The 14,521-nt window shown below is 40.4% G+C and overlaps 1 protein-coding gene and 1 non-coding gene across 7 annotated transcripts in view; both read left to right on the forward strand.

Annotated features, from left to right (window-relative positions):
- Stau2 (staufen double-stranded RNA binding protein 2) overlaps nt 1-14,521 on the forward strand; it is a 275,907-nt gene that overhangs the window by 41,908 nt on the left and 219,478 nt on the right. For all 6 annotated transcript variants that reach the window (XM_036177469.1, XM_036177472.1, XM_036177473.1 and 3 more), the window contains one exon: nt 13,682-13,841. In XM_036177469.1, the coding sequence (XP_036033362.1) occupies nt 13,682-13,841 (160 nt within the window). The remainder of the gene's footprint in view (nt 1-13,681; nt 13,842-14,521) is intronic.
- Nucleotides 6,531-6,693, forward strand: LOC118579048. The gene has a single exon (XR_004944415.1). It is a non-coding gene; the product is annotated as a U1 spliceosomal RNA (small nuclear RNA).

The following is a 14,521-nucleotide window of genomic DNA, read 5'->3' on the forward strand; positions in this document are numbered from 1 at the left end:
TGAGAATTTCATTGTTCTTTATAGATGAAAAAACACTCCATTGTGTATATGTACCATGCTTTCATTATTCATCTATCAGTTGATGGACATCAAGGCAGTTTCCATTACCTGGACATTGTGAGTAGAGCAGCAGTGTGTATAGATGAGCAAGTATTTGTGTAGTTGGATATAAAGCCCTTTGAGAATGTGCCCAGGAGTGGAAGAGTTGGGTTCAAGGCATTTCTACTTCTAGCTCGTTATGAAGCCTCTGCACTGATTTCTATAGTTGCTGTACCACTTTGCACTCCCACCAGCTGTGAGTGTGTGTTTTCTTCCCTTTTCCCACATCCACACCAGCATTTGTTGCCTCTGTTCTTGTTGATGTTTTAGTCTTAGTCATTTTTACTGGGGGAGATAAAAATCTCAGAGTAGTTTTAATTCCATTTCCATGATGGCTATGGATGTTGACATTTTAAAATGCTTCTCAGCTATTTGTATTTCTTCTTTTGAGAGCTCTGGATAGTTCATGGGCCAGTTTTCAGTTGGGTTGTTTGTTTTCTTGGTTTTAGTTTTTAAGTTCTTTGTATATTCTAGACTACCCCTCTGTATAGCTGGTAATGTTTTTTTTTTCCCTCATTCAGCAGACTGACTCTTCACTCTAATAATGGTGTTCTTTGCTGTACAGAAGCTATTGAGTTTAGTGAGGACCATTTGTCAGTGATGGCCTTAATGCCTGCTCAATGGAGGTCCTGTTCAGAAGTTCTTTCCTGTGTCTACACATTGAAGTGTATTTCCTACTTTCTCTTCTAACAGATTCAGGGTATCAGGGTTTTTTTAAATTTTTATTAAAATTAAAAAATGTTTGTGTATGGGTGTTTTGCCTGCATGTATGTCTGCATACCACATGTGTGCGTGGTACCTATGGAAGCCAGAGAGGACATTGGATTGCCTAGAACTGGAGTTACCGGCAGTTGTGAGCTTCCTTGTAGGTGTTGTGGGTCCTCTGGAAGAGCAGCCAGTGCTCTTAACCACTGAGCCATCTCTCCAGCCTTAGAATATTAGGTCTTATGTTGAGGTCCTTGATCAATTGCTATACTCTTGAATGAAACATAGTATTTATGTACTCAACTTCTATTAATTAATTGGCTGTTTCAGTTTCTTTATGGAAAGCCTGCTTATCTTCAGTCATTCACACATGTCTACAACTCATATAAAATGTATTTTAATGAAAGAAATGATTATCTCTATCAAGAAAGATTTAAACCTAGTTCTGACTGATAGTTTTCTTGGGACATTAACTGATTAATGGTATATCAATTATCTTGTGTATATTTGTATGCATAATAGAAATTCTGAGTTCAGTGGCCTCAGTTAGACCCACACCTCGGGATTTTGAGGCTCTGAAATGATTCAGTTTTGTGGTCAGAGTTGAGACACTGCCAGAGGTTAAGATCTCTAAGATACATGTGCTCTTCCCATTCATTTTGGTGGGAAAAAGTGGCCTACCTAATTTTTACCTAATTTAATCCTCCATTGAGTATTATGGAATCTGAGCAACTTAGGGCAACTTTAAAAATATTCTATTTTATGTGTGGAAGAGTGTTTGCCTACATATATGTATGTGTGCCACATGTGTGCCTGGTGACCATAGAGGTCAGAAGACGTGACAGCCAAACCCGGGTCCTTTGGAAGAGGAGTAAGTACTCCTAACTGTTAAGCCGTCTTTCGGCCCCCAGCCCCCCCCCCCCCCCCTTTTTGAGACAGGGTTTCTCTGTGTAGCCCTGGCTGTCCTGGAACTAGCTCTGTAGACTAGGCCTGCCTCTGCCTCCAGAGTGCTCCAGCCCCCGTCTTAAGGCAACCTTTAATATATGATTGCTGAATAAAAATCATATTAATGTTCACCTCATCCCTTCAGTGTTCCATTCTTCATGGCGATGGACACGACTTATTGTGCCTCACATTGGTGTAAGTTGATACAGCATTGCTGTGTCGTCTTTGTACCTCTCTCTAGTCCTCAGGCTCATAGGGAGTTCTCTCACATCTGAGGAGGCGGCTGCAGTGTCTGGAGCAGAGGCCCTTTGTCAGAAGAAGCTGCTTTCTCTTCCTTTGTGTCCTCATCTTGATAAGCTGTCAGGGTGACAGAGCTGCTGGTTGCTGGCACTTTGAACAGGATTGCTTTGTGATTGGTATCACCTAGGGAGATACCTCAGACAGTGGCTCTGCCTCCCTCCTCCTCCTCCTCCTCCTTTAGATTTGTTGATTTTATACTTGTGAGCTTTTGGTCTGGATGTATGTCTACACCACGTGCAGACCTGGTGTCAGAGCCCCCAGAACTGGAGTTACCTAGGTTTGGGAGCTGCCTCATGGGAGCTGGGCAATGAACCCAGGTCCTCTGTTCAGGCTTCTCATGCTCTTAACAGCTGAGACATGTCTCCAGCCTCCTCACCCAGTGGCTTTGAAATCAAGTTGTCACCTTGATTTTCAGAAATCCTGAGTGCATTTGCTAGTCTGATCCTAGTCCTGTATTGCCAGCATGTGGTATCGAGCAATTAATTAAAAATGTTTTTAAATCAGTGAGCTGAGAGATATAATGCCTTGATAGTGTGATAGAGTGGACTGACCACTCTTTAAAGAAGGTAATTATTTAGCATGTGTGGTGTATGCATGTGTGCACGTGGTGTGCAGGCATGTCACTGTGCATGTACTTAAGGAGAATAGAGAACTACGTGTTATCTTCCTTGCTTACTCTTCACCTTGTTCTCTGAGACTAGGCCTCTTACTGAAGCTGGAACTTGCTGTTTCGGTTCGACTGGCTGGCCAGTGAGCCACATGCTCCTCTGTCTCCGCTCTTTATCACTGGGTGCCATGCTGTGGCACGCTGCCTTTACATATTCTTCTGGAGATCAAGACTCAGGTCCTGACGCTTGTGCAGCAAGTTCTTCCCACACTGATCCCTCTCCCAAGACCCCTTGGATTGTAATGAAGGATCATGTTAATGCTGAGGCATCCAGATAATTTAGTTACTTGCTAGTGATTTATTTTGCAATTCTTTTTTGTCTGTCTGTCGGTCTCCCCTCCCTTCCTTCCTTCCTTCCTTCCTTCCTTCCTTCCTTCCTTCCTTCCTTCCTTTCTTTCTTTCTTTCTTTTTTTGAGACTAGATTTCTTTGTGTTGTTTGGCTGTCCTAGAGCTAGAACAGGCTGGCCTAGAACTCAGATATCCGCCTGCTTCTGCTCCTTGCCCCCCCAGTGCTGGGGTTAAAGGCACATGCCACCACTGCCTGCCTTGATAGTGATTTTTTAGGACTGAACAATTTTGGGAAAAGGTCCATTTAGTATTTCCTATGTGATAGCCACTGTTAACTAATCTTGAAATAGGATGAAATGAGATACATCTAATACCATTAGAAGCTCAGTCTCATGGTATTAATGAACCTTTTCTCAAAAACTTTAAGTTATAGTTAATCAAAAGAGGCCATGAATTTAAAAGAAAGAAAGGAGGGGTACTTGGAAGGGTTTAGAGGGAGGAAAGGAAAGGAAAGTGATATAATTATATGATAATCTCAAAAATGAAAGAAGTAATAAAAATTAAGTTATAAAACATTGATGACAGATACATGGTAGCATGCCCATATTACCAATATTTTGCTCAGATTATTTTATTTAACTCTTTTTGTAGTGGTATAGAGGTTTTAATTTTATTTTAACTTTATCTTTAAAAATATTGAACCAGGCACTCACTGTATAGCACAGGCTGGCCCCAGACTCAATGATCCTTCTGCCCTTGCCTGTCCAGTGCCAGGGTTACAGGGTGTGCACCACTGCTCCTGGTTTCATTAGGCTTCTTTAAGAGCATGCCTGCCAATGAGTGCTTTGCTATTCATCTGGTAAGCATAAAAAATACCATACTATTATTGCACTCAGTGGATGAATAACACTAAACATTGCAGAGTGTGTGGTCCGTGTTTGCCTTTTCTCTGTTGACTCACAGGTGTCTTTCTACATTTGCTTTGTTTAAATAGGATCCAAGCAAGGATCACATTAGATGATGTCTCTTTTATTTGTTAATATTACCTTTCCTTTCCATTTTCCCTCAGTCCTTTGATATCGGTTAGTTGAAGATAGAATTATTTGTCTTGTAAAATGTTCCATATTTTATAGTGTACGATTTTTGTGTTTGCTTTTTGTTGTTTCAGATGTGGTCTCACAGACTGGCCTTGAACTAGGGATTCTCTTTCCTCAGCCCGTTAAATGCTAGAGTTACAGGCAGGCAGCACCACACCTGGCGTCTGTCCCAGGGTTTAGATTTGATACATGGGTTTTTCTATTTCATCATTTGGGAAAATGCAATTAGGATGACTGAGGACTTTGAACTGTAGACTGTGCCTTTGGAATCCGAATTCTCGGGTGAGATTGAAATGTTATAAATAAAATGAATTTGTATGGACAGATGCTGTGGAAATACAAAAGGAATAAGGATGGTGGGAGAGAGGTCTAGGATAGAGAGAGGGCAGGGAGAATAGAAGCAGAACGGCGGAGACACTGCTGTTCTGCCTCAGTGCAGTCCTGTTTGCTTTGGGAATTAAGTTGCATCAGAAGTATTCATGCTGCATTTATGTCTGTGTGAACAAACCAAACATTTCCAGTGTCCACCAAAGTTTGCCCTGCACCCAAGACCCTAGGCAGCTAGTGCTCTGTTTTCTCTAACCAACTGTGACAGCTCTTGTTCTAGAACTTTACATCAGTGTCTTCATTTGTATGTGCTCTTACTTCTTCCACTGAGCACAGTCATTTTGAGTTCATGCTTATGTGTATCTGTGTATCAGTATTTCTTTCTTTTTATTGTTGAATGCTCCTTTGTGGATGTAGCACTCTTTAAAATTCATGGGTTGATGGATAGTTAGATTTCATCCTTTCGCTATTATAATGATACTTTGAACATCTGTGTACATGTCTTAGTAGGAATATGTATTTTCTTTTCTCTTTCTTCTTGGTGGTAATTTGGGACCAATAGGGTGTGGCTGATGTAAGTTTAACATGCTAAGATGCTGCTTTTGAAGATAGTTTACATCCCTGTTAGCTTTTATACAAGAGCTGTTAGTTAGTTTGTTTTTGTTTTTTGAGACCAGATTTCTCTGTGTAGCCCTGGCTGTCTTGGAACTCACTATGTAGACCAGTGTGTTTATAATTTCATGCGATTGTCTATTATGTCATAGAAACAGAGTGGAGTTACAAAGCAACAGGACAGCAACACTAGCTTTTATATTTAGGTATTGTTTTGCCTTACTAGAAACCTTATATTTCTTTATATATGTTTGCGTTACCAACTAGTGTTCTTTCATTTCAGCATGAAGGTCTTTTTTTTTTTTTTTTCATCATGCCTTGTCAGCTACTAGCAGCAGACTTCCTTGACTTTCTGATTAATTTTTAAATTTCTGCTCCATTTTTGAAGTGTGGTTTGTTCACTACAGAATTCCTGGTTGAGTGTTTTTCCCCTGCTTTAGCCTTGTAAATATATCATCCTCCCTTACTGTCTAGTTGCCATGGTTTCTGAGGAGAACCTGCCAGTCTCATGGAGGATCTCTTCTAGAAGATCTGTTATCTGATTGGTTGCACCTTCCCTACCCTGGGGAAAGGATCTTGCTGTACATCCCAGGCTAACCTTAGAATTGTGACCCCCTGCCTCGCCCCCCAGCATGCTGGGACTGCACGTTTGTACTTTGCTTCTCTTATGATTTCCAATTTGTCTTTCACTATATTATGTTTTAGTGTAGATCTCTGAATTTATTCCACTTGGGATTTGTTGAAATTCTTAGATATATAGGTTCACAGTCTTTCATCAAAGTTACAAACTTTTTAGCCATAATTTTAAGTGGTTTTGTTCCCTTTTCTTTTTCTTCTGTGAGATTTTTGAGTCAGTTGTTACATGTCCTCAGATTCTGTCTGCTTCTCTGTCTACGGCTCCTTTCCCCACCCCACCCCTCCTCCATCCCCGTCTTTTCTAAAAAGACAGAATCTTGCTATGTAACCCTGATTGGCTTCAAGCTTGCCAGGCGGACTAGGAAGCTGTACAGTTCACAGTCATTTCCCTGCCTGGCTCTCCCTATTTGGGTTATAGAGACATACTTTATTCTTCTTTTATTGTTCTTGCTTCTCAGACTAGGTCATTTTAATTGTGTCATATTCAAATTCACTGATTCTTTTCTCATCCTAGTCAAGTATGTTGTTGAAGTTTTCTAAGAATTTAAGATTTTCCTTATTGTTTTCAGCCCCAAATTTCTATTTGGTACCTTTATAATTAATATTCCCTACATTTTCATCCATTGTTTCCTCTTAGTTTTTTTTGTTTTTTGTTGTTTTGTTTTTCAAGACAGGTTTCTCTGTGCAGCTCTGGCTGTCCTGGAGCTTACTCTGTAGACCAGGCTGGCTTTGAACTCACAAAGATCCTCCTGCCTCTGTCTCCCAAGTGCTGGGATTCTCTTAGTTTTTTTTTTTTTTTTTTTTTTTTATAATTTCCTCCACTTTTGGAGGATACTTAAGACAGTTAACTTTTAATACTTACCTGACAGGGGAGATACCATGGTCATGAAGGTGGTTTTCCCAGGGTGAGGCTTATCCACTGCACTACAGATATGCTAACCTCTGTGATTTCCCCAAATGTGGAAACTTGATTGCATAATTTGTGGTCATGGGGGACTGTGTTCATGCTTTCCCTTAAAAATAAAATAATGATAATAATAATAAATAAAAATAACAAAAGACAGTCAATTGGTATGCCTAGTGTCTTCACTATCAGGAACTTGTTTTTGTTAATGATCTTCTATGTGAATGGGCTGTATTGCATTCACTATATTGCGTTTTAGTGTAGATCTCTGAATTTATTCCACTTGGGATTTGTTGAAATTTACAATTTTTGCTGAGAATTGGACAATTTTAATATTGCAATGTAATAACTCTGGAAATCAAGATGTTCCCTTCTCCAAGGTTGCTTGTTTGGTTGATGAGAGGTACGGTTCATTTATTTAGTGTTGTATAGCATGTATTGGTGTGGGTCTCTTTCAGTTTGTCTTGCTTGGCAATGGTTGAGATTCTTGAATATATAGTGTCTCAGTTATTTTCTGTCGCTGTATGTAACAAAACACCACAACCAAAGCAACTTACAAAAGAAAGCATTTAATTGGGGCTCCACATCCCAGAGGACTGTAGTCCATGACCGTCATGGTGGGGAACATGGCAGCAGGGAGGCAGAGCACTGGAACCATAGCTGAGAGCCCACCTCTGATTCACAAGTAGGATGCAGAGAGAAAGAGCTGCAAAGTTCATCTACAGTGATGTGCCTCTTCTTGTGAAGCCACACTAATTTTTTCCAAACAGTTCCACCACCCGAGGACCAAATAGATGAGTCTGTGGGGCCGTTTCATTCAAACCACCATATGCCATTCCTTGGCCCCCAGGCTTCTAGCCATATCATAATGCAACATGGATTTAGTCCAACTTCAAAAGTCTCCATAGTGTTTCAAAGTCTTAACACAGTTTAAAAATCCAAATTCCAAAGTCTCTTCTGAGACTAAAGGCAGTCTTTTAATTGTAACCCCCTCTAAGTGCAAAACCCAAATTACATGCTTCTAACATACATTGGCACAGAGTATGCATTAGCATTTCAGAAGGGAGAAATGGGGCGTAGTGAAGAAATACTGGACCAATACAAGACAGAAACCCAGTAGGGCAGACTCTAAATCCTGTATCTCTATGTCTGTCATCCAAGGGCTTAGACAGTTCCTCAGGTCTCCCGCTCTTTCCAGTTTGGTTGACTGTCAGTTACTTTTCTCTTGGGCTGGTTCCATTCCTGTTAGCAATTTTCCTTGGCAGGTGTCCCACAGTTCTGATACCTCCAGCCTTTTGGGGTCTCCAACACATCCAGGCTTCACCTTCACAGCTTCTCATAGTGGTCTCCCTGCAGGGACTCCCCTGCCACACCCCTGGCCCCTGCAGCTTTTTTAACCTCAGAGGAAGAGTGCAAGGTCTCTTACTCCTGACTCCCGTTAACTCTAAGGTCAGAACCACATGGGTGCCAGGTTCTGCTGCCTGCCTGGGTTGGAGCCCAGCCCACTCCTTGAGTCGTATTTGCATTAGTTTTGATTTGTGAACAGATAATTCTGTAGGCCTGTTCTTTTCACAAATTGCAGGATTAGCTGGGTGGGGTCTGGTCTTGAGGACACCACTCCCTTTATTCCATTTCTCCTTATTTCTTCTAACACAAACCAAGGCTTCAACATCAAATTTCCTGGTGTTCTTGTTCTCCTCAACTATACATTTTCCAGTTTTTCCTTCCTGCTTGCTCTCCTTTTGTTGTGGACCTGCACGAGAGTGATTACTAATAACTGTGCAGCAGAACTGATAGTAGGCTGTCTTGACATCTCCTCTGGCAGGGAAGTTAGGCCAGAACTCCAGTTTAGCCTCAGGCAGATTCTTAGACAAGGGCAAAAACCAAACATGTTCTTTGGCAAAATATCACAAAAGTGATCTCTAGCCCAGCTGCTAATACTGTTCCCCTCTGAAACCTCTTGAGCTGGGCTCCGTAGTCCACATTGCTCTCAGTGTTGTTATCTTCAAGCTCCTTTTAGATTGGCCTGTTAAGCTCCGTTTATGGTGTTCCACCTCTCTCCTTGTTCAGAGTTTAACACATCCTCCAAACAACCCAGCATGGTCAGGATTTCACAGCTGTGTCCCACTGCTGGCACCAGCTGCTTCTTACTGACTTTTCTGTTGCTGCAACAAAATACCATGACCAAGGCAACTTAGAAAAGCTTTCTTTCAAAAAAAATTTAATTTGGGTCTCAGGGCTCCAGAGGGCTGTAAGTCTAAGACCGTCGTAGTGGGGAGCTTGGCAGCAGTCAGGCTCTGGAGCAGTAGCTGAGAGCTTCCATTTGATCAACAGTAGGAGGCCCAGAGAGAGCTAACTGGGAATGGCATAGGCTTTTGAAACCTCAAAGCCCACCCCAGTGACACACCTGCTCCAACAAGGCCACACCTCCCAATCCTTCCCAAACAGTGCCACCAAATGGAGACCAAGCATTCAAGTAAATGAGCCATGGGGACATTCTCATTAAACATCACTTATATTTTATATCTTTCATCAAAGTAGAGTTCTAGCCATATTTCTTAAAATGATTTTTGTTTCTTTTTCTGGCTCCTGTTTAGTGAGTTTTCCAAACTATTTTTGTTCAGCCTCTTTTAACAGTCTCATTGACAAGATGGGTTAAACAAGGTACTATCACATCCAGTATTAGGGTTTCAATGTAAGAATGAGAGGGGGGAGCACAAATATCCAGTCCAAAGTGGACTATATTTCTTCTGTGTGCTTTCCAAAATCTCTGTTCTTTTATTTCCATGGATACCACTGACTTGGCATGTTCTTGAGTAGCTGGATATATAAGGAAAGGTGAAGAGGCTATTGAGTTTTTGAACTGGAACTATTGGGAGAATCATAGAGAGAACATTCTGGAGTATGAACTGGTGAGTGGGGTAGAGTGGAAAACATAGTGTTTTGCTCGACTCCTTGATTTCGTGGAGTTGCCCAGTGGGTCATTAGGTGCTTATGGGTGTTGTTGAGGAGAGTTTGTGTGGGAGACAGTTTCAAGGTCTGATACTCACTTGTATAGCTGTTTTTAACCCTTGAGATATGTATGTGACTATCATATATAAACATGTCATGTGATATATATATTATATATATTAAAATCTTTAAGCTGATCTTTGTGTCACAGTTTTTTGTTAAGTACTAAAATTTGGGAAAAGGAGCAAATAATGAATATTACTTTTAAATCAGGTTGAAAGTAATAAAGATAATGTTTTTAAGTATAAATTTTAAATTGAGGTGGTTTTGTGTTTTTGTTTTTTTTTTTTTCCCCCGAGACAGTGTTTTTCTGTGTAGCTTTGCGCCTTTTCCTGGAACTCACTTGGTAGCTCAGGCTGGCCTCGAACTCACAGAGATCCACCTGGCTCTGCCTCCCAAGTGCTGGGATTAAAGGTGTGTGCCACGACCGCCCGGCAAGATTTATCTTTAATTTATGTGTAGCAGTGTTTTGCCTGCATTAATGAAAGTGCATTGTGTGCATGCCTGTTACCTTTGCAGGTTAGAAGAGGATATTGATCTCCTGGAACTGGAGTTAGAGACAGTTGTGGTTGTTTGTTTGTTTTGTTTTTTTGAGACAGGGTTTCTCTGTGTAGCTCTGGCTGTCCTGGAATTTGCTCTGTAGACCAGGCTGGACTTGAACTCAGAGAAATCCACCTGCTTCTGCCTCTGGAGTGCTAGGATTAAAGGTGTGCGCCACCACTGCCTGCCTAAGAGACAGTTGTAAATTGCCATGTGGGGGCTGGGAACTAAACCTGAATCCTCTGCAAGAGTAGCTAGTCTTTAACTGTTTGGAACATCTTTGTAGCCTTGTAAGTTTTAAACTGAATCATTACAAAAGAAAAATAATCACTCTGAACAAATATCAATACATTTTGCATTTTATTTTAGCCCTGGCTGTTCTGGAACACATTTTGTAGAGCAGGCTGTTCTCAGGTTTACAGAGATCACTTGGTGCATTTTCAATAACTGTGCTCTCCAACTCTATTTCTAAAAATAGATGATACAGTATACTTGAGGGAGCAGTAGGGTGGCCCTCAGATACTGCTCAGGTTCAGTTACCAGTATATGTCACATGACTTTATTTCTTGCTTCCTCTGAGTACACCTTTGCTTTTTCCTTAGAGAGTTTGAAAGCAAATTTCAGTTATAACCTTGTATACTTGAAAACTTACTTGTATCTGTCTTTTAAGGTTAAATACCCTTTTATGTGTAGCCACAAGCTTCCATGATTCAAGAATCAATCATCACTAGGTATCCTATTTAATATAGTCTTCATTAGTCTGCTTGCAGCTGCCGTATAAAGAAATTGACATGGCTTAGGTTCTGGAGTGTGGGGACTGTCAGATCAAGAGGCAATGATAGTGGGAACCTTTTCCCCTTTGACTCCATGGTTGGAGCCAGGTGGACAAGAGAGTGCAGAGAACACGAGGCTAAACTTGTTCTCATCACAAACCTGCTCTCTCTGAAAGAAGCACTGTGCGGCAGTGATAACAGCGCTTCTGCCGGACTGTCTAGACCTCTTACGACTTTATTTCTCTTCAAGGCCTTGCTTTCGGTCCTATTGCTTTGGGGACTAGATCCTCAGCAGATAAACTCATGGGATATGTTCAAGCCATAGCACAGTCCATGGGCCAGTTTCCTCAGTTGTTCTATAAATGCTTCATTTTTTTTTCTTTTAAAATTTCCGTCATGAATCTAATTAAGGATCACATGTTATAACATCACATTTGTTGTGTCCTTATATCATCTTTTAATATGTGATAGCCTCCTTGGATTCTTTCTCCCTCCATGACTTTAACCTTTTTGAAGTCTCAGCTGGTTGTCTTATTGCGTGCCCCATAATTAAGATTTGGTCCTGTCCTCCTGGATGGATGCAGTTTAAAATTTTTTGGCCAAGCATAGTATATAGTTGTTGATGTGTGCTTTTCATTGAATTTTACCTAGAGGCGTATGATGTTGGATGGTATGAATATTGACCAGACTAACTTTAATCAGTTATTAAGATATTTTCTAGGGCTGGAGAAATGACTCAGTGGTTAAGAACACTTGCTGTTCTTGCAGAGGACCTGGATTCAGTTCCTAGCACCAACATGGTAACCCTCAAACATCTATATCTTCACTTTCAGAGGATCTGACACTGTCTTCTGACCTCTGTGGGCATCTGTAAAACACCCATACAAATAAAATACATTTTGGAAAAAAAGATATTTTCTAAGAGATTACCTTGCTACAGAAATACATTTTTTATATTTAATAGTTTTTGATTAATACTAGAAAGTAGTAAGTAGCCTGTGTTTATTCTATAACTTGATCTGAAAATTTAAAGATAAGAAGTAAGATTTTGTACTCAGTGGAAATGTGATCTGGGTGGAATGTGGGATGCAGAAGGAGAAGATATGTGTGAAATGGGGGATGGACATGCAGAAGTTTTTTATAATTTTATTTTTATGTGCACTGGTGTTTTACCTGCATGTAAGTCTGTGTGAGGGTGTCAGATTGTGGAGTTACAGACAGTTGTGAGCTGCTATGTGGGTACTAGGAATTGAAGAGCAGTCAGTGCTCTTAACTGCTGAGCCATCTCTCCAGCTCCAGACATGCAGAACTTTTATGCCATGCTAAAATGGTAACAATTGGAGTTTGGATAGAGTGATGTGGTTACTTTTAATTTTGGATAGTTTGATTTTTTTTATTGGTCTTTTAAATTTATTTTTAACAGTGTGCGTGTGTTCGCACATTCAGGTGAGATGCTCACACTGGTTGTCTTTCTCTATTGTTCTCCACTTTATTTTTTGAGATATGCTCTCTCACTAAATCTGGGGATGACTGATTGGGCAAGACTGTCTGGCCAGCAAGCCCCATGTCTGCCAGCATGAGCCACCACACTTAGCTTGTTATGTGGGTACTGAGGATCTGACTCAAGTTCTTAATCTTGCATGACAAATACTCTTCAGTCTGGGCCATCACCCCAGCCACCTCATTTGTGTTTCATTTTGAGGTAGAGTTTCAGTGTGTCACTCAGGCTGGACTTGAACTGCTGACCCTCCTGCCTTAGCTTTCTGAGTGTTGGGATTACTGGTGTGTAACAGCTCCCCTGGCAGGAAGTTCCTTTTCTATTGCTGTGATGGATATCATGATCAAGAAGAGTTTTCTTTGGGCTTCTGATTCTAGAGAGATAAGTAGTCCATGAAGGTGGTGTGGAGGTAGCAGGTGGCTGGAGCAGCGGGTGAGAGCTCACATCTCAGACTACAAACAGAAGGCAGAGAGAGCTAACACTTTTGAAACCTCAGAGATAGTCCCCAGTGACATACTTCTGGCAAGGCCACACCTCTTACTCCTTCCCAAACAGTTTCACCAATTGGGGACCAAGTATTCAAGTATGTGTGTGTCTATGGAGGCCATTTTAATTCAAACCACCACGCATAGTTTTAGTAGCAATGAGTTTAGATTATTATAGCTAAACAAAACAAGGTAAGAGGGTAGGTCTAGTACAAGTGTCCTTGTCAGAAAGATGAGAAAGATTTAAGAAGTTTTTAAAGGTATCCTGGATAGAATTTATGTTCTGGTTAAATGCACATTGTGGGAATTGAGTGTTTATAGGACACCCGAGTCACTGGTTACATTGTGCTGAGTGAACACTCCAGACACAGGGTTAATGAAAGTGTCAGGATGATAGGGCCTTTTGACATCTCTTCAGTTTCTCTTATTTGTTATATGCACTACTTTCCCAAGGCCTGTTGGAATGACGTTAGCAATGTGATTCTATTTTGGAAAGCATTTTGTCTTGGTCTGGTCTATTTAAAGCTTATATTTAGAGCTACTGTTACGTCTTTCGAGGGGATCAGACAATATGGTACAGTCTCCTGACATCCTTTCACTTGGTAGTAAATTTTTTGTTGTTGTTGTTGCAAACAATCTCTAATATGCTTCTGCTATAACTTTGGTTCTATATTGTGTGTGTGTGTGTGTGTGTGTGTGTGTGTGTGTGTGTGTGTGTGTGTGTTCTCTCAGACTATTAGTTTTGGTACCTGAAAATTTTTATGTTTTCTCTGTCTGTCTGTATTTTTCTAAGATGTTCTCAGTGCAGCTGAGTCTTGGTGAGCAGACATGGGAATCCGAAGGGAGCAGTATAAAGAAGGCCCAGCAGGCTGTTGCTAATAAAGCTTTGACGGAATCCACGCTTCCCAAACCAGTTCAGAAACCACCCAAAAGTAATGTCAATAATAACCCAGGTATGGCATTGATTTGTTTCCTTCTTTGTGCTGTGAGCTGATGTGTTACTTTTCTTTGTGTGTTGCATTGCATAGTAGGTGAGTCACACACACACACAGTAATTAAGAAGACAGGTACAGTTGTTTGTAAAGTTCACCTTAGTGGACACCGTAAAATCTGTTCCTTTGAATGTTGGCAAAAGCACATGTGGGTTCAAATACAGGAAATAAGTAAAGGAATTGTTTCTCTTTTTAAAGTGTGTGTGATAAATTTTAATAATTAAGTTATTCCTTTTTAGGTTAATGCAAAATTATAAATATTTTGCTTGTTGGTGTAAAAATTTTAAAACAACTAGTAATTTAGAACATTCATATGAAGTTTATTAAGAACCCCTCAAATCTTTTAAAGCCACCCATGTGCAAAATTCTTAAATAAATGAAAGTTCTAATTTTAAGCTTCTAAGAACAGTTTTTGAAAAGCTATTTTGATTTCATCACTGCCAACAATATCACATGTCCAGTAGTCTTTTGGGAAGAGGCCAACCTGTGTTAGCCATAGTCATTAACTGATAACATCAATTAATAAAGTTCTTCTTAGTTCACTTTCAGCCATGTGTCTGTTTACACATTCATTTGTTAACTATTAATGTATTCTTACCTTAAAATCACTGCTAGTACTGCATTAGGCCTTTTTTAATAAA

The sequence above is a fragment of the Onychomys torridus genome, chromosome 2, assembly GCF_903995425.1.
Source record: "Onychomys torridus chromosome 2, mOncTor1.1, whole genome shotgun sequence".
In the NCBI taxonomy this organism is placed as follows: domain Eukaryota; kingdom Metazoa; phylum Chordata; class Mammalia; order Rodentia; family Cricetidae; genus Onychomys; species Onychomys torridus.